Genomic DNA, 20,227 nt, shown 5'->3' with positions numbered 1-20,227 from the left:
GAGTGCGCGTGACAGTGAGGGGAGGAGGGGGAATGTGGATGACAGTGAGGGGGGGAGGAGGAGTGTGCGTGACAGTGAGGGGTGTGTGCGTGACAGTGAGGGGAGGAGGGGGAATGTGCGTGACAGTCAGTGGGGTAGGGGAAGTGTGGATGACAGTGAAGGGGGGAGGGGTCGTGTGCATGACAGTGAGGTGGTGGGGGGGAAGGGGCAGCTTGTAGTGTGGTGGGGTCACCTGTAGTGCGACATAAACCCAAACTCCTGTTTGAGGCCATCCTCATGGGTACCGATAAAACATTTAGTTCTCTCAGGACTGTGACTTGAAAGGAATTTGGGGATTTACATATACATATTAATCAATTGAAACCTTCTAACTGATTAAAGATTTAACAGCATCTTAGGTTTGTTTACTACATTCTCATTAGTGGTGTGAACCATTGATCTTTTACTTATAAATCCTGTGTTTGATACTGCTTCTCTCACTAACACCAGAAGAAGGACTGAGACTCCGAAAGCTTGTGTTTTCAAATAATACTTTATAGTCAGTGAAGCCTTTTGAAGCATGGTCACTGTTAAAATGTAGGAAATATGATAGGCGACTTGCATGCAGGAAGATCTCAGAAACAGCGTATTTTTGATATTGTGTGAAGATGAATATTGATGAGCTCCTAATCAAATAATGGAATAGATGTGTTACATTCTCCTTGGAGTAGGAGCCCTGGATTAACATCACATTCTAAACTTGGCACCACCAACAATTCAGAAGTTGAATGTTTCAGGTTTTATTACCAATTTGTTTATACTTCAAAAATGTTGAAGAATGAATATTTTCAAGGCTCGTGTTTGTTGGATTGTCTCTGTAGGTTCTTTTCATTTGGGTGTGACTCTTTTTCTCATTTACTGAATCTTGCTGAAAGCATTTTTGATTCTAGGAGTTTCGAGAGAAATCATTGGAATGGGAGAAACAGAGGCTTTGTTATCAACAGCAGGTGGCATCACTGGATACAGAGAGAAAACTGCTGGCAGAGCAGTGCAAAACTATTCAGGTATTACCCTCAAACAGTTTTTGGCTACATAAAACAACCTCGTGCATATTTGAAACTACCTTTGGCATCTTATGCACTTCAATCATTTGAAAAGAAAATAAATAGAATGCAACAAATTATGTGCTAGAAACAATCACAAGGCAGTCCTCATTTCAGGACTCGGGACACATGAAAACTCTTCTTCCTCTTGTGATTTCCACTTATTCGAACATAGAAGGGTTTGGAGATGGCTCCTAAGCATCCAGCATCTCGCATACACATAGTCCAGAGTTTGGGATAATTTATGCTATTGTTTGCTGTATTTGCTGTTTCTTGCAATGAATGTCAGAGTAATGGTTGCCAGTTGAGATGCTGTACTTCACTGTAATAATACATAGATGGAAGAATGTTGGGCCAACAGTAATTATTCTTTAAAGCTCAGTATCACTGTTTTCTGCAATAAGCTAATGACCCTCAGATTTACATCCACAAGCATCCACTCCCTCCACCACCGACACGCAAGCTGTGTACTATCTACAAGATGCACTGCAGAAATTCACTAAAGATCCTCAGACAGCACCTTCCAAACCCCACGACCACTTCCTTCTAGAAGGACAAGGGCAGAAGATACATGGGAACACCACCATATCCAAGTTCCCCTCCAAGCCACTCACCACCTGACTTGGAAATCTATCGCCATTCCTTTAGTGTCGCTGGGTCAAAATCCTGGAATTTCCTCCCTAATAGCATTGTGGGTCAACCCACAGCTGGAGGACTGCAGTGGTTCAAGAAGGCAGCTCACCACCACCTTCTCTAGGGATGGGCAAGAAGTGCTGGCCAGCCAGTGATGCCCACATCCCACAAATGAATAGAAAAGAAAATTCCTTTTAAGGGGTAAGGGATTTAGATTTACTGCTCATTATCAAATGATAACCGATAAAAGCCTAGCATGTCAATTCTTTCCTCATTAGTTAACCTGACCATATCTTGCATTAGTCTCCTAAACTTCTGAACTGCTTCCAATGCATTTACATCTTTCCTTGAATTAAAAAAAAAATGTACAGTGTGGTCCAGATGTGGTTTCCCTATTGCCCTGTATAACTCAAGTCTAACTTCCCTACTTTTCTGTTCAATTCCTCTCACAGTAAGTAACAACATTGTGTTAGGTTTTCTAATTACTTGCTGCACCTGCACACCAAACTTTTGTGATTCAGGCACTAGGACACCCAGATCTCTCTGCTTCATGGAGCTCTATAATCTCGCTCCATTTCATTATTACACTTCTTCAAAATGGACAATTTCACATGTTTCCACTTGATATTTCATTAACTAGATCATTGCCCACTCACCTAACCTACCTTTTATCCCTTTGTAGCCCTACTAATGCCCTCTTCACATCTCAGCTTCCTACCTATAGTTGTGTTATCATTAAACTTTAGAAAACATATGTTTAGTCTCTTCATCCAAGCTATTCATATCAATTTTATCCCATGTAAATAAACTATAAATTAGTAAGCAAGAGGCAGCACTAAATAGAAAGACACAAAAGCAAAATACTGTGGATGCTGGGAATTTGGCAAATAAAATGGAAAATGCTGTGACTACACTGCAGGTAGGCAGTATCTGTGGAGAGAGAGAGAGAAACAATGTTCATGTTGCAGGCTTTTCACTGAAAAACAAAAAAAAACAAATTATTTAATTAACTGGATATTTTGCCTAATTCCATTCTAACTTCCTGATCATTTATGTAGAGTGAACCAGATCTGATTTAATGTCAATTTCTTGTATGAATTCCACCAAGGCTAAATATCTGGAAATCCTGAAGTTTGCTAAAAATAGTGATTGTAATATGATTTATGGTGTGAACAGCTGATTATGAGCAAATACTTTGTGTTGGTATTCACTGGTGAGAGGGACAGTTTAGGTATAGAAATCAGAGAGAAGGCTTGTGATGCAATTAAAGAAATTAGCATAGACATAGGGGAGATTCTGAGTGGTCTGGCAGGCATAAAAGTAGATAAATCTTCAGGTCCAGATATAGGGCATCCATAGCAATGGTAAGGCAAGGGAGGAAATAGCAGGAACACATGCAAAAACTTTCAATTCCTCTCTGGCCACAGGAGAGGTACCAGAAGACTGGAGGACAGAAAATGTGGTACTGTTATTCAAGACAGAAGCAATAGATAAACCAAGAAATTATAGGCCAGTCAGTCTAACCTCAATGGTGGAGAAAATTAATCTGCACACGGAGAGTCAGGAGAAATCAAGAACAGTCAGCAAGATTTGGTTAAGAGGATTTCATGTCTGACCAACTTGATTGAATTTTTCGAAGAGCTGACCAGGGGTGCAGATGAGGGCAATGCTTTTGATATCTATTTGGACTTGAGCAAGACTTTTGCGAAGGTCCTACAAAGGAGACTGATAGAAAAGGTAAGAGCCCATGGGATACAAGGAAATTTGGCAAATTGGATCTACAATTGGCCGAGTGGCAGGAAGCAGAGGGTGATGGTTGAGGGGTATTTTTCTGACTGGAAGCCTATGTCCAGTGGATTCCGACAGGGATCAGTGTTGGAACTTTATGTAAATGGTTTAGCCATGAATTAAAGGGAAGAGGTTAATCAGGGAAAGGGAAAGAGTAGGGCCCATTAGGGACCAAGGGGAAAACCTATATGTGAAGCTGCAGGATATTGGAAGGGTGTTGAATGAATACTTCTCTTCGGTCTTCACTCTGGAAAAAAGAGAAGGTAGCTATAGAATTCAGGTAAAGGTACTGTGAGGAACTTGCACGATTTGACATAGGAAAGGGGGAGATATTTGAGTCTCCATCGGGTTTAAAAACAGAAATGTTCCCTGGCCTGGATGAAATGCATCCCAAGCTGCTGTGGGAAGCAGAAAACTGCAGGGACTCTTGACGCAAATTTTATGTCAGTGGGAGGGAAAGTATTGGAGAAAATTTTGAAGGAGCGAATTGTTACCCACTTGAAAAGGCACAGGTTAATTCGGGATAGTCAGCATGGCTTTGTCAGAGGGAGGTCATGCCTAAAGAATTTGTTGTAATTTTTTAAATATATGATTGTGTGTGGATGAGGGAAGTTCAGTTGATGTAGTTTATATGGATTTTGGCAAAGCTTTTGACAAGGCCCAACATGGAAGACTAATTGAGAAGATTAAAGCTCATGGAATTGAGTGAAAGTTGGCAAGATGGATCAGAAAGTAGCTTAATAATAGGAAACAAAGGGTAGTAGTAAAAGGCATGTGAATAAGATAGTTAAGAAGGATATGGGACACTTGCTACCATCAATCGTGGCATAAGACCACGGACGTAATGTTGGAGTTGTCAGGCCACAACTGGAATACTGTGTGCAGTTCTGGTTGCCTCATTATGGGAAGGATGTGATAGCATTTGAAGGGATACAGAGGAGGTTCACCAGAAGCTGCCTGGGATGGAGAAATAAGGAGAGACTAACTAGGCTTGAATTGTTTTCTTCAGAGCAGAGAAGACTGAGGGGGACATGATTGAGGTGTATAAGGTTATGAGGAGTATGGACAGGGTGCATAGAAGGCAGCTGTTCCTCTTGGTTGAGGGGTCAGTCATGTGAGGGCGTAGTTGTAGGGTAAGGGGCAGGAGATTCAGAGGGGCTTTGGGAAAAGACTTTTTCACTCAGCCATTGGTGGGTGGCTGGAATATCTCCCTGGGAAGGTCGTGGAGGCCTGAAAACCTTACAACCTTTTTAAAAATATATTTGAATGAGCACCTGAAATATCATAACGTTCAATGATATGGGACAAGTGCAGGAAATTGGGATCAACCCCCTTTTAGTGGTAGTTATGTCTGTGCAGACTCAGTTGGCCGAAGGGCCCAGTCTGCACTGTATGAATGTAGAAAGGTTGATAAGTAAGTTTGGGATGAAATGAGAATTGGTGAGATGGTAAATAATGAGGAGGATAGTCTTAGATTACAGGAGGATATAGATGGCCTGATCAGTGGCCAATTAAATTTAATCTGGGTAAGTGTGAGGTGATACACTTGGGCAGGACAAATAAAACAAAGGAATACATGATGAATGGTAGGTGCCTGGGAAGCACTAAATACCAGAAGGACCTCGACATGCGTGTCCACTGGTCCCTTAAGTTATTAGGACAGGTGGATAAAGTGGTTAAGAAGGCAGGTAAGATATTTGCCTTTATTAACCAAGGCACAGAGTTCAAGAGCAGGTAGATTATTGGAACTGTATAAAACATTGGTTAGGCGGCAGCTAGAGTATTGTGTCCACTTCTGGAATCCATGTTGTATTGATTGATTGATCGATCAATTGATTTATTGTCACTTGCACCAAAGTACAGTGAAAAGCTTTGTTTATGAGCAGTACAGGCAGATCATAGGAAGCAAGGATGTACAGATCAAAAAGACTTAGACAGAGGCACACAGGCTACATTGCCCAGGGCGTGCGCTAGGTGAGATCATCGTTAGTGAGATCAACATTAGCAAGATCAGCATTATTTGAGGTTAGAGAGTCCATTCATCAGTCTAATAATGGCTGAGAAGAAGCTGTTCCTGAGCCTGCTGGTCTGACATTCAGGCTTCTGTATCTTCTGCCTGACGGATGAGGTTGCAGGAGGTCATTACCAGGGTGCAATGGGTCTTTGATGTTGGCAGCCTTTCCACAGCAGGGAGCCATGTAAATAGAGTCCATGGATGGAAGATTGGCTTCCTTGATGGTCTGGATTGTGCACACCACCTTCTGTGGTTTCTATGGTCCTAGGCAGAGCAGTTGCCATACCAGGCCATTATGCAGCTGGACAGTATGCTTTCAGTGGTGCATCTGTAGGAGTTGGTGAGGGACCTTATGGATATGCCAAATTTCCTGAGCTGCCCGAGGAAGAAGAAGTGCTGTTGTGCCTTCTTGACTGTCACATCTACATGGGAAGTCCAGGATAGGTTGTCGGTTATCGGAGGTATGTGATAGCACTGGAGAGGGTGCAGAGGAAATTTATCGGGATGCTGCTGGGCTGCAGAGTTTCAGTTATGACGAAAAATTTGGGGTTGTTTTCCTTTGAGCAGAGGAGGTTGAGAGGAGACATGATTGAGATGTGTAAAATTGAGGGGCACAGACAGGGTTGACAGGAAGAAACTTTTCCCTTTGATGGAGGGATCACTTACCAGTGGGCATAGATTTACAGTAAGGGCCAGATTCAGATAGGATGTAAGGAAAAACTTTTTTGCCCAGGGAGTGATGGGAATCTGGAACTCACTGCCTGTAAGGGTGATAGCGACAGAAACCCTCATAACGTTGAAGAAGGATTTAGATGTGCACTTGTAATGCCATGGCTAACAAGGCTATGGGCCAAGTGTTGTAAATGGAATTTGAATACTTGGCTGGCTGTTGGCCAGCGTGGATGTGATGGGCCAAAAGGGCTTTTTTTCCTTCTGTATCTCCTTGACCCTTTATTTACAACATTAATAGCATACCTTTTACTTTTAAACTTTTGAAGCCATAACTTGTCATTGAGACAGAATGTTTTTACAGCCGTGTAATTAATTTGAGAATTGTTTGCTGCAGTGAAGTCTTTAAAATGGAATTGCATTAATTCTTGATTAGCTGCTTAAATGGAAGGGGAGAGAACAGTGATAGCTTGAATAATGGTTGCCTGGCCCATGTCTGATTCTGCTTGAAAATGCAACTCATTGACATGATTAAGTGCTGGATTGTTCCTAAAAAGATTCCTTGTAGAACATTAAATGCCTGAGGCTATCGATTATCAAATTGTTTTAAGGTTATGTTAAGTACTGCAAATGACACTTTCAGTCGGTGAGCAGTAAAGAGCAGGTAGGAACAGGAGAACAAGTAAATGGGATTTGGAAAGAGCATTCAATCGGAAGAGTAGTTCTTTTGCAAAAGTCTGCACACCCTTTAGTTACAGGGTAACATGAGCTGAACTGCTGAATGGGGAAGCATTATGGAAAGTGAGTGTAGTAGTCCTCCTTTGGTAGTGAGTCACAACTATTGCAGTACACGAGATGGCCATTCAGTGGGGCATAACTGTGCTGGAACCAGCTTCATGTTGACTGTGTCTGGTCCAAAATTTACCCCTCGAGTGTTTGAGTTCCCCCTTTTTAAAGGCTGTGCCTGGCAAAGCAAAGGATTGCTTTGTATAATGCATTGTGTATCCCAATGTCCCTTTATGTGAAACTAATTCTAGTACCCTCTCCCTTTATGACTACTTATTACTCCAGCTTCCTCTAAAACTGATTTCCCTACGTTCCTGAAACCAGAAGTTCTATTAATGACAGACTCGGTGGGTTATCCACATCTGTATTTAAAGTTCTTATTAACCAAAACCTTTTTAATTCATTATTCATCAATAGAATGTAGACTTTTTTTCTGATCAACCTGTTGAGAGATGTTAGTACACACCTCTGGTGAGACATGAACCCAGGCAGCCTTGTCTAGAACGAACCACAATATGTATAAAATTATAAAGTATTCGAAATATTTGTTATTGCTGAAGCCTTGAACCCTACCTTCATTCAATTTAATAAGCTCAACTAAATTAATATATATTCTTTGTCTGACAGCACTGAAATGCAACAGTTTATCAGCCCCAGTTTAGAAAAATACCTTTTAAAGAAATGTTCTAAGCAATAAAGTTAGATTAGCCAATCTCATCTAACATGGATTCAACATCAAGTATAGTCTTCAGGTGGACTGGGATCAGAGGGTGGGCACAGAAGGTGCAAAGGCATTATTCAGTTGCAGATTGTAACTGTGTTTTACATAATATTTTGATTTTACATTACTCTATATTGGTCAATAGCTGAAAATTTGCACGTTCTTATAGACATCTTGACCATTAGACTAAAATTTCAAAAGTTGCAGCGATGTCAAACTTGAAGACTGTGGCAAATAGTGAGGAAGAAACCATTGACTGTAAAGGGACATGAGCTGACAAAGTAGGCAGCCAAGTGGCAGATGGAATTGTGGTGATGCCTTTTAGCTGGAAGGACATGGAAAATCAATATAGACAAAATGGCATAGTTCATAAAAGTATCCAGGGATAGAAGGACATGGGAGTTCGCATGCAACTCTATTGATCATTGAAAGGGACAGAGCATATTGGTAGAGTGAAATAGCAGATGGCATGATCAGATTAAAGTTTTCAAAATATTAAGAGGAACTGGTCAGATTGATACATGAAACTCTTTCCACTGGTTGGTGATTCAAAGACCAAGAGCCATAGTCTAAAATTTCAGAAGTCTTGCGCTCAGAATCAGTTCTATTCGTGAAGGAAAATTTGGAATTTTCCTTCCCAAGTAGCCATTGGCGCTGGGTTAGTTGTTAATTTTATCTTAATACAGGGCAGAAGTGAGTATATGGACTTTCGAGTAATGTAAACATGAAGTGGGCCTGGAAAGATGCAAAGAGAGAATTTGAACAAACAAGTCATGTCAGGGCAAGGGACATGATTTCTGTTTAGTTTGCTGAGCAAGGGAAGGGGTAGCTCAGCAAATGATCTCAATCCTAATCATCCTGCTCTTGTTGCATGTGGATGTAGAAAGGGGCTTTAAGGAGATGGAAGATTTTGATGTAATAAATTGGGGTTATCTTTGCTGTCTGGATGACTCTAGAGCAGTCAACCGTTTTGTGGAGGAAAGGGAAGCCTGATAATGATTGTTGTGGCCCAAATAGATCTGGTGATGGATGACCAAGTAGATTTTGTGCGAAGTATGCCCTAGTCTGCATGCCTAAGGCTTGAAATGAAGATGAGTAATACAGGAAGCTACAATCAGGAAGGGAGAGAATAGAGGTTCTACTTTGGTCAAGATGAGGGTATGAACAGATCAACAGCTGCTTAGTATCATGGTGAATAAGGAGCACAGCCAGTGTGTGGAAATTGCAGCAGCAGGAGATGAGGGTTGAACGAGTTTATATAATCTCGGAAATTTAGTCTAAAGTGGGAATTCAATGCAAAAGGAGAAAGAGATGCTTTCAGTAAGGTTACTGCAAGAAGTAAAGTCTCCAGAATGAGAGGTTAGTGGGGAAGGATGAAAGGCCAGTCTGAGAGGCCGATTTGCGTGAGATCAGCTGCAGAGTGACGCCGCAAACCACAGCTTGTGAATGCAGGGAAAGAAACTGAGGCGAATAGAACTGGTGAATGTTATAGAATTGAAAGTAAAATTAAAGACTTCAGTTTATGTTTAAGACTTTTTTTTTTGCTTGTCTTTCTTAAAAATAGCCGCTAAGTCAAAGCTTGATATTAGTGACCTTTATGTTTTACAGAAACAAACCATTATGGTAAAGTGTAAAGATCAAGAAATTTAGAGTCATTAATTTATAAATTAAATCAAATGTAATAATGATGGCTGAATGGGTTATGTGTTATTGCTGCAACATGTGGGAGTTGCTGGACACCAACATGATCCAGAGTGAACACATCTGTAGCAAGTGTTTGCAGCCTGAGGAACTTCGGATCTGGGTTGAGAAACTGGAGTCTGAGCCGCCGACATTCCACTACATCAGGGAAGGAGAAAGTTACCTAAACACTTTACTCTATAGGTCAGTCATACCCTTCAGTGTAAGTATTCAAGATTGGTCTGTGATCAAGAAGGACGGTGTGCCTGCAGATGAGGCACGTATAGAACCTGGGGGGTTGTAGTTGAGGAGCCTCGGCCCCTGCAATTGTCCAGTGGTTATGACGTTCTTGCAAGCTGTGTGGACAAGAGTTGGGACTGCAGGGAGAATGAGCAAACTGACCAAAAAAACTTGGTACAGGGAACTATTCAAGTCGGGAGGAAGAAATAGGAATGTAGTCATGGTAGGGGACAGATCCTATTCTCTGTAACTGTGAGCAAGAATCCCTGAAGGTTGCCTATCCAGTGCCAGTGTTTATGGACATTCTTGGGGTTAGAGAAAATCTTGGAGTAGGGAGGGAAGAGATCCAACTGTAGTCATTCACGTTGGTACCGGGTACATTGGTAGAATTAGAAAGGAAATTCTGCTGAAAGAATTTGAACAGCGAGGAGCTAAATTAGAAAGTGGAATCTACAACGTAGTAATTTCAGCCTTGCAACCCAAGCCATTAACCATCTGGCTTGGGTAAAGGAAGTCAAGAAGTTAAATGTGTGGCTCAGAGTATGGTTTGGGAGGAATACATCTCAGTTCTTGGGCACTGGAACCTGTACTGGAGTAGAAGGGAGTCATGCTGGGAGCAGAGTCCTGGCAAATTAAATAATTAAGGCTGTAGAGAGGGCTTTAATCTAATTAGACTAGGTGAAGATTTTTTGGAAAGGGGAAATGTAAGCTTTAAAAGGAAGAGGAAATGGCATTATTACAGGACAGTTATTTAGATAACATTACCCATAGTGGGACAGGAAGGAACAGAGTGGACGAAGATATCAAATCAGCAGTAAATAGGATCAAGGAATTTGTTGCGGGGGGAGAATGGTAAAAAGACGAAGTCAATGTGTGTAGTATTTGGAACAAAATAAATGAATTAATGGCACAAATACCGATTAAATGAGTATGTTCTTTTAATCATTAAGGAAAAGTGGTTACAGGGAGATCAAAGCCAGGAAATAAATATTCAGGGATATGTGACTTTATGAAAGGACAGGCAGAAAGAAAAGGGTGGTGGGGTGGCATTGTGTATCAGGTAGCATAAATGCATTAGCAAGAAATGATTTTGGATCGCAACGTTGAGAATCTAAATGGCTGGAGGTAAGAGATAAGAAGTGGAAGAAGGCCCCTTAGGAGTGGTCTATAGGCCCTAACAGTAGCTCGACAGTGGGACAGAGAATAAACCAGGAAATAATAAGGGCATGTAAAACAAAAGCAGTGTAGTAATGGGTGACTTTAATCATGTGCATTAGGGTAGCCATGAGAAGAATTTGTTGTGTATTCAGGACAGTTTCCTAGAATAATATATTGCAGATCCAAGCAGGGTTTAGGCTATTTTAGATCAGATGATGTGTAATGAGGCAGTTTAAGAAATTATGTCAGAGTGAAAGATCCCTAAAGAAGCAGTGACCATAAGATGATAGAATTTAGCATTCAGTTTGAGAGGGAGGAACTTGGTCAGAAACAACTGTGCTAAACTTAATAAAGTTAATTTACAAAGGAATGTGGGCTGAGCTGGCTGGAGTGGACTGGGAAAGGTGGAAAGGTGTTGAACAGCAAAGATGGTTGAGGAAAAAATGGCAGACGCTTCAGAAATGCTTCATGACTCACGGCAAAGATATATTTCAGTGAGAGACAACGATTCTAGAAAGGGAATAAAGCCAATCATGGTCAACCATAGATAACATCAAACAAGAACATAAGACATATGAGCAGAAATACGTCATTCAGCCCATTGAGTTTCTGCCATTCAATGAGGTCATGGCTGATCTGATGATACTCAACTCCACTTTCCTGCCTTTTCTCTAAAATTCTTGATTCCCTGACTGGTTAAAAAAATCTGTCTATTGTGGCCTTGATGACCCAGCCTCACTGACCCTCTGTGGTGAAGAATTCCACAGATTCACTACCGTCTGAGAGAAACAGTTCCTCTTTATTCTATCTTAAATGTGTGACCACTCATTCTGAGATTAGGCCGTCTGATCTTAGACTCTCCCACAAGGGAAAACAACCTCTCTGCATTTACCGTTTCCAATATAGTAAGAATCTTGCATATATCAGTAAGGTCATCTCTCATTCTTCTAAACTGCAAGGTGTACAGCCCAACCTACTCAACCACTCCTCCTAATACTGTTTCTGCATACCTAGGATCAGCCTAGTGAATATTCTCTGACTGCCCCCATTGCCAGTGCACCTTTCCTTACATAAGGGTCCTATTGTGATAGGTTCCTTGATGAGACTCTACAGAAGACCCAAGGTCAACATAGAGGGGTCAGTATGAATCAATTCAAGCTATGGATGGCACAGAAGACTAGGGACATCTGGTGGATTTGGGTAGGAATTAGGGAGCTAAGAAGGGTTAAAATGAAAGATGGGCATGACTGGGTACTGAGAATATGAGAGCACAGGAATGAAGAGGCTGAAAGGGACCCTGAAGAAAAAAATTATTAGCTGGATGTATTTGGAATGTTCTATGTGAAAGGAAAACCGTATTGTGAACCAACACATAGTTACGTGAAATATTAGGTCAGGCAACATGGGTCTTAAGGATTGCCTTTACAGTAAAAAGAGAAGCAGAGAAATCTAGAGCTTAGAGCCTGAAGGCTCAACCAACAAGGAGGAAGTGCTTGAGCTGATGATGCTTTAGATCAGAATTAGCAGAGGGAAAATATCTTGAAGGGCCATAGTCTGGTGGAGGTTACACTGAGAGGGTTGGGTGAGACATGGAGGGATTTAAAAGCAATAATAACAGGCCTTGGTTTTAAATCTTTCTTAACCAGCATGGGTGCAGTTGAGGGAGCCGGACATGAAAGTAACTGTAAGGGGCTGAGAAGCACATCAGGTCAGCACTAACAACAGGAGTGAGAGTAGCTTCTTCAACCCAGAAAGGTGACTGCGGTCAGCAGCTACAGTAAATGGAAAACAACAATACAGAATCTGAAACAGAATGGGAGTCTAAAGCAACAGATCAGAGCTAATGAAAAATTCCCAGTGGACGAAGAGTAAACTGATTGCACAAAAGCAGATCAGATACTGGAATAGAGGAAGTTCAACAGTGAGTGAAGGCTCAGTAAAAAGCAATGGTGAAAGTAGAAGTCAAATTCAAGCTCAGAAGCAAGCAGAGAAATGACTTTCAGTCCAGGAAAAGAGAGCCTTTTTTCCAGGATCTACCTGAGTGAAGCTGAGAAACCAATCCGAAAATTTTGAACCTCAGCAGGTAACAGGAAAAACAGGGCAGCTCTAGACAACAGGCTTCTTTAAACATGAAGCAATTGAATAGCAGAGCAAAATTTCAGCAGCCACAATATGAATTTTCCATTGGCAGAAAACATGGTTTAAATGATGGACAAGGCCTGAAGTCTTGGAAATAGCAGTAAGCAGAGTTGTGGACAAAGAAAAGAGCAAAGATGGAAGCTGAAACTTGTGTCAGAAAAATATTCAGAAGTGTTCCTCATACTCAGCACAACGGACTACATAGGTCACCAGGTCCCTTGTCCCTGTCTGCCAATGTTAGAAGATAAGGAGGCTAAATTAAAGGTTGGGTTATACTTAATTCCCTTGCTGTGCCATAGAAAGCTTGAGATTTCCAAAATTTCAGAAGGCAGTTTCAAAACTTGCTGATTGCTCAAACTTCATGAGGGACATTCATGAGCAACGTTTGAAGGAGTTTAAAATTAAAAGCACATTTAAAATTAAATAGGCCATTCATGTGCTCATCTAAAAGAAAACACAAGTTCACTTAGGCACGGAACATCTAGGTTTCAGTGTGATGACCAGAATGAAAAAGACCTCTGGTGATCAAGTGCTGCAAACACTTACACGTACATTTTAACTCTGGTGCTGCTGTTTCTCTGTTGAATTGGCTTTTCAGAGAAGCTGCAGTACAACAGCCCATCATTGATTCAGCTCCCAAACACCATCTAGACGTCCTGCTCTGCTGCACCTCGCCACCAACCAGGAAACCTTTATACTTGTGATTTCAACATGTGACAGAATAAAATGGACTTAACTTTTTTTGGTGGAGACAGGTTCTGAATACTTTATTTTCCTTTAAACGAAACCTTGCTGCAAGCCTTTCCAGTATACATTCTAAGTGATGTGGGCCGTCTGACTCATTGGACTGCATGGAGCATTCTTGCTGTGATTTGACCTGAATATAGTGATTATTTTAATTGCCCAGCTGGTATAATTTCAATTCCATCTGTGCACTTGCTCTTGCCTGCATTTGTTCTGAGGCCTTCTCCTGTTTCTGTGTTTGTGTCCTTCATCAGCAACAGACTGTAAAATATCAGACTCAGCTCAGTGGTCAGAAACAGCTTATCGAACAGACTGAGCTAACCAGCCAATCAGAAATGCAGCACCTGAGGAGCCAATTGGAGCGAGCCAATGACACAATCTGTGCAAACGACATGACGATGGAGAGGCTGAATATGACCGTGGATGAACTGGAGGCTGCGAACCAGCAGTTTAAATCGGGACAACAACTTTTGCAGGAAGAGCTGCAACATTTGCAGCAACTCATACAGGTTGGAGCCTTCAAGTTTAATTGTAGTTAAAGTTAATTCCCTTTGTGAAAAATTGAGGTACTGTAAAATGTATTAACAAATTGAAATCAAATTTGAACCCCCACAGGAACAAATGGATGATAGTGGGTTTTAAAATCAATAAAAAGGAGCTGTTGAAGTATTTTAAAGAAAGCTATGTCCAAAGCCTGAAATTGATTGAATGTGGGTAATTTTCTGATTGGCAGTTATATTATGGAGCAAGCCATAGTCCAGTGCACTATTTTGTTGCAAGGAGTATTGCTCCCTGATATTGGGTCTAATGGCCTCCTTCTGTGCCAGAAATCTTTTGTTTCCATTATTATAGGTTTGGAGTAATAAGAAACATTTTGCTTTCAAGTAGCATCCAGTGGATAGAAAGGGCTGAACAGCCTTTTTTAATGTTGCAGGCATGTACATTTGGTAGCAGTAGGATGCAAATCTAGAACTGTTTGTGTTCTCTCAAGGTGTATTATTATATGGCAATGATGATCGCGATGGTAATAACCCTAAAATATGAATCCAAACAGTTACTGCAGGATACTTACTGCAGTTTCAATGCTAGAAGCTATGCAAAGACTTATATTCTTTCTGGCTCAAAATGTTAAGAGTGGTATACATCTACAATGTTATTGAATTGGAGTGGTTAAGCAAGTTACATTTAAGAAGTGTTTTAGTGGAGCAAAAGCTAAGGCAAGATAAGTTCCAACTCTTTGGAATTATTGGAGATCCATATCAGGTTGAATATCCAAAGCCGTTTTTGTTGAATTTGCAGATAGGTTTATAATTCAAGGCAACTCGATGTACTGACATTTTGAGCAATAACCTTATTTGATACTTAGTTTGTGTAATGGCTGTCAACTGAGCAATTGATAACATTCAAAAGGAGAGAGGTCTCTATGACCCCGATGGAGGAAAGAAAACTGATGGACAAAATTTCAATTTTTAAAAACTTCTACTGTAATAAACCACTAAAAGCAACACAATTTAAACCATACTTATCAGGACTTTTCCAATAAATAGGTAGATGTCACTTTAGTAATCAATGCCACAAACATGTAGTTACAAGGATTTGCATTTACTTTCTGCATAACTGTAGGACCACTTGCAGTTTTGCATTTTATCCATCTAGGCCTCTACACTGAGGGCTCTGTGACTTCCTACTTTGGCCCTTGAAACACATTCACCAACAGCCCTATCCATCCAAAGTCCTTGGACACAGTTAACGTTGTCAAGGTCGATGTCTACAAAAGATCTCTTGACTTGAGTCATATCGGTCCCTGATGACACAGAATTTTCAAGAGAGTCCATTGTCTGACCCCTTAAGCAGTCTAGTGGGCTCTGGCAAAGTGGAAACAGCAGCAATGTGTTTTGATATCCCAAACAGAAAACACAGGGTATAATTATCTATCAATTTACCCTTTGCTTCTTGGCTGTTCATCCTCTGAAGTAAATCCAGGAAACATACAGGCATTTTTTTTTATTTAACTTGTTTAAATATGTTATGACATACCACTGGCATAGATGGGACTTAAAACCTCCTGGCCTTGAGGTATTTCTTAGATCCTATTGTCATAATCAGCAAATCAATTAACTCTTTCTCAGGATATCCCTCGCCCACTTTGGTCTTAAAGGAAAATTGCACAAGCAAAAAATGCAAGCTTTTCCAAGCATATGAGTCACCACAAGATCTTGTAGCACAATGGTGAAGATCCTATGTCTGAACCAGAAGACCAGGATTTAAGTCCTACTTGCTCCAAAGATATCACAAAATGTGTGAGCATCTTGATTGTAAGTGTCACACACAGATTTGACAAACAAATGGTTAAAATTTCTCACTTGAGACAAAATAAAGGGATGTGTGTCTGATAGGGTAACAAAGAAATGAGAGTAGTTTGGGCTGATCCTTTAAAACTGAAGGTGAGTCGGGCATTCTGCTATTTTATTCCTGTATTTTCTTGTTGCATGCACAGAACAATAATGTATACTAATATAACACTTTAAAGCCAGTTTTGTTGGAAAAGTGGTAATATCACAGGACTAGTAATCCAGAGTCTCGGACTAATATTCTAGAACTGGAATGGAGGAGTTAAAAGACTGAGTAGGCAATAAACTCTATTTACAAAGAAAAATGTCTTGGTTTCTGTCTCACCAACAAGCTTGGATCTGATGTGTGACACAATCCTTGATCCCATGAAAGAGAAATCATGCTTGACAAATCTACTGGAATATTTTGAGGATGTAACTAAAATAGTTGATAAGGAGAAGCCAGTGGATGTAGTTTACTTAGAATTTCAGATGACTTTCATTAAGATCCTACATTAAAGATTAACATGTAAAATTAGAGTCATAGAGTTGAAGCACATGGGACTGGAGGTCATGTACTGACATAGATAGAGAACTGGTTGGCAGGCAGGAAACAAAGAGAGTAAACAAGTCCTTTTCCAAGTTGCAGGTAGTGACTAATGATACCCCACCTGTTCACAATATATGTTAATAATTTAGATGAGGGAACTAAATGTAATATCTCCAAGCTTGCAGATGACACAATTTTTTCTCTCAAAACTCTACTCTAGACCCCTCAGGATTGTGAACACCTTAATAAATCTCCTGTCAACCTTTTCTAAGGAGAGTAACTCTAGCTTCTCCAAATACCCACCTAACTGAAATTCGTCATTCCTGGAATCAACCTGCACTCTCTCTAAAGGTTTCACATCCTAAAGTGCAGTGCCCAGAATTCGATGTAATACTTTAGTTAATCCTGCATTATTGTTTTGGATAGTTACTTCTTTTATTCTCTACCTGTTTTTTTACAGCTTACAGACCTATATAAGCCTATAAGAAATGGATGATGATTATAGTTTGTTACCTTGCCCACATGGTTACTTGTCATGTAAGAATCTATGTAATGAGTAGCAAGCTGTTTAAGTCATCACATCGCAAGTCTCTCACTGTTCTCACCAGGTGTCTATGCTCATAGCTTTGCAACAAGCTTTGATGAATGGTGAGTAGGAATCTTGACTGATGTTAAACCTCAACCAACCCACCACCACTACCAAACCTTGGATACTTAGATGGTTTGTAGTCATATAGTTCCACTGAAAATGGGACCTTTTGGATTTGTTCAGCTATTTTTTGGACTGTCACTTCTATGACGTTTGCTATTAAATTGGTGTCCTCAACTCCTTTCCACCATTCAACATTACTTTTACCTATATCTGCCCTTTCGGTCAAGCTCTGCCATGGGCCTAGTAACTCTATGCAATGGCTTCTGTAGAACATGAATGCACAGTTGGTTTCATTGCCCTTCACGGTTGAAGTTCGGCTTATGGATGAAGAATGATATCAAGTGATGATACTGAAGGATTGTGCTACCATTGGAAACGTATCCCTGTAGGAACCAGAACTATGTTCATTGTAATGTAGCTTCAGGAGTCATCTTGTATGTGTCAGCCACATGTCAGTTGGTCATAGTTTCACCTCCAGTAATTTAAAATACAATGCCCAGCCTGACGTAGTTAGTGCAATAACGAGGGAATGCTGCATTGTTGGATGTGCTGTCTTTCAGATGTAACATTACACTAAAGCCCCATCTGCTTTTTTGGTGGATGTTAAACATCTTGTGGCACTAACTTGAAACAGCAGTGGAGTTCTTCCCAATATTCTGGCCAATGCTTACCCCTGAAAGAACTCATTGAAAGAGATGATTGCTAACAAACACATTGCTATTTATGGAAGTTTGCTGACTGCATTGTTAGCAGCACAAGTGACGACTGAAGTTGGAAAGTCACAATGTAAATGCAAGTTTTTGTAAACATGTTATTCTGAGCACAGTTCCTGATTTTGAGTTTTATACATAAGAAAACTCCACTAAATTTTAAAATGATTTTAAGATTTTATATCTTTTGAGAGCATGCCAGGTTTGTGAGCTTTCTAGTTTGATCCAAATCCCTGTGTAATTACTGACGAGTGTGCCTCTGTGATTTCATGTTGCTACAAAGTTGAGGTATGAAAGGCTTCCATAATATTAATGTTTTTTTTTACCTTTTCATATTAACAGGCTTTATGTGATGTCCTACAAAAATGATTAATCTTGACTCATTATTTTGTTGAGCAATCTTTATTACAGATCCCAGTATCTAAAACCTTCAGATCATGATTATTAATGATCCTAGACTTAATTTTTTAATTTTGTGTTTATGAATGTTGATAACATATGATTTTAATATCTTGTTAAAGCAATAAGTTCAAATTTCACATTGATGTAGACGGTTTCTCTTTCATTTTCCTTTTCTCCTTCCTGATTTTTTTTCCTGACAAGTTTCTGCTGTTTCGCTGGAGGGGAGCTGAAAATGTCAAATCCCAGCTTGATAGACTTTTCTTGAGGCTTATGGAATTGGGGTCTGAATAGTGGAATAGACCTGAGAGATTGGTCTCTTTTTCACTTTTGTAATGATATGTTCTTGGTAAAATGTAGCTCCTGGTTCCTCACTGATTTATCTTGCCCGCCAAATTTCTCCATCATTATGACAGCAGTGGGGTTTGGATTTTGGTATCTTGGTAAATCATACCTGTACGCAATTATTTACCAGCAGTTTTTAACACTCAAAGGTCAAAGATTTGTAAAGACCGGGAAGGGCCATTGAAGTAAGCAATGTAATACCTTTTGGAAGGCAGTTTATTTGTTTCTGTAGAGGTGTTTCTGTTACAAAAAGTGGGTTTGTTGCTGCTGGTGAAAGTATTGGACATATTTTTTGATTCCCTCATTAGTGGGATTATCCAAGGATTGTGACTGCTTGTAGTTGCTGTGAACAAACATCATGGTATATACTTTCATCTATCATAACTCTTTTCTTTATTCGTTAACGGCATGAGGATGTTGCTGGCTAGGCAGCATTTATTGTCCATCCCTAATTGCCCAGAGGGCAGTTCAGAGTCAACCACATTGCTGTGGGCCTGGAGTCACATGTAGGCCAGACCAGGTAAGGATGGCAGTTTCCGTCCCTAAAGGACATTAGTGAGCCAGGTGGGTTTTTCTGACAATCGACAATGGATTCATGGTCATCATTAAATGCTTAATTCCAGATATTTTTATTCAATTCAAATTCCACCATCTGGTGATTCGAACCTGGGTCCCCAGAATGTTATCCAGGTCTCTGGATTAACAGTCCAGTGATAATACCACTAGGCCGTTGCCGCCTCCTGAACATTTATTGACAAAGCAGAAGTACATTCTGCAGGTAGTAACATATTAGCATAGAAAATTATCTGGAAGATAGAAAAAAATTATCTGGCTCACTGCAGTGTGCATAAATGGGCCTGTTTCTCTGATTTGCAGAATAGGACGAGTGGGCTCCTGTAAGGATCTGTGCTGAGACTTCAACTTTTTTATAATTTGATGTTGTTTACTTAGATCGGGGACTAAAAAGGTTGTAACTAAGTGCAGATAATACAAAAAAGGAAAGAATGTGTTGAAGATGAAATGAGGTTGCAGAATAATATAGATAGGTTGAGAGAGCATGCAAAAATCTGGCAGATGGAGTATAATGTGGGAAAATGAAAGTTTACTTTGACAGGAAGAATAAAAAAGCAGTGCATTATCTAAATGGACAAATAATTGCAGAATTCGAAGTTGCAAAGGATCTAGATGTTCTTGTACATGAGCACAAAATGTTAGTATGCAGGTACAGCAAATTACTCAGAAGGTTAATAGAATGCTATCTTTTATTACGAGAGGAATTGAACATAAAAAATAAGGTTGTTATCCTGCACGTTGTTATGCATGGCATTGGTGAGACCACATCTTGAATACTGTGCCGTTTTGGCCTCCTTAGTTAGAGAAGGATGTAAATCCATTGTGGCAGCTCAGAAGAGATTTACTAATTGACACCTGGAATGAGCAGGTTGTGTTATAAGGATATGTTCGACAGGCTGGGCTTGTTTCCGGTGTAGTTTAAAAGAGCAAGGAGTCATTGATAGAAGTGAATAAGATCTTGACATGGTGGATATGGAAATTATGTTTTCTCTTGTGGGTGAGTGCAGAACTAGG

At 40.2% G+C, this 20,227-nt stretch overlaps 1 protein-coding gene across 8 annotated transcripts in view; it reads left to right on the top strand.

Moving 5' to 3' along the window:
* cep63 (centrosomal protein 63) overlaps positions 1-20,227 on the top strand; it is a 96,455-nt gene that overhangs the window by 31,508 nt on the left and 44,720 nt on the right. For 7 of the 8 annotated variants that reach the window (XM_048604701.1, XM_048604706.1, XM_048604704.1 and 4 more), the window contains exons 6-7: positions 930-1,043; positions 13,909-14,163. In XM_048604701.1, coding sequence (XP_048460658.1) covers positions 930-1,043; positions 13,909-14,163 — 369 coding nt within the window. The remainder of the gene's footprint in view (positions 1-929; positions 1,044-13,908; positions 14,164-20,227) is intronic. The other variant, XM_048604705.1, reaches the window with a different exon arrangement.

Source organism: Rhincodon typus, chromosome 13, assembly GCF_021869965.1.
Source record: "Rhincodon typus isolate 14 chromosome 13, sRhiTyp1.1, whole genome shotgun sequence".
NCBI lineage: Eukaryota > Metazoa > Chordata > Chondrichthyes > Orectolobiformes > Rhincodontidae > Rhincodon > Rhincodon typus.
Note: the sequence above shows the minus strand (reverse complement) of the source record. Positions and strands in the feature narration are given on the sequence as shown.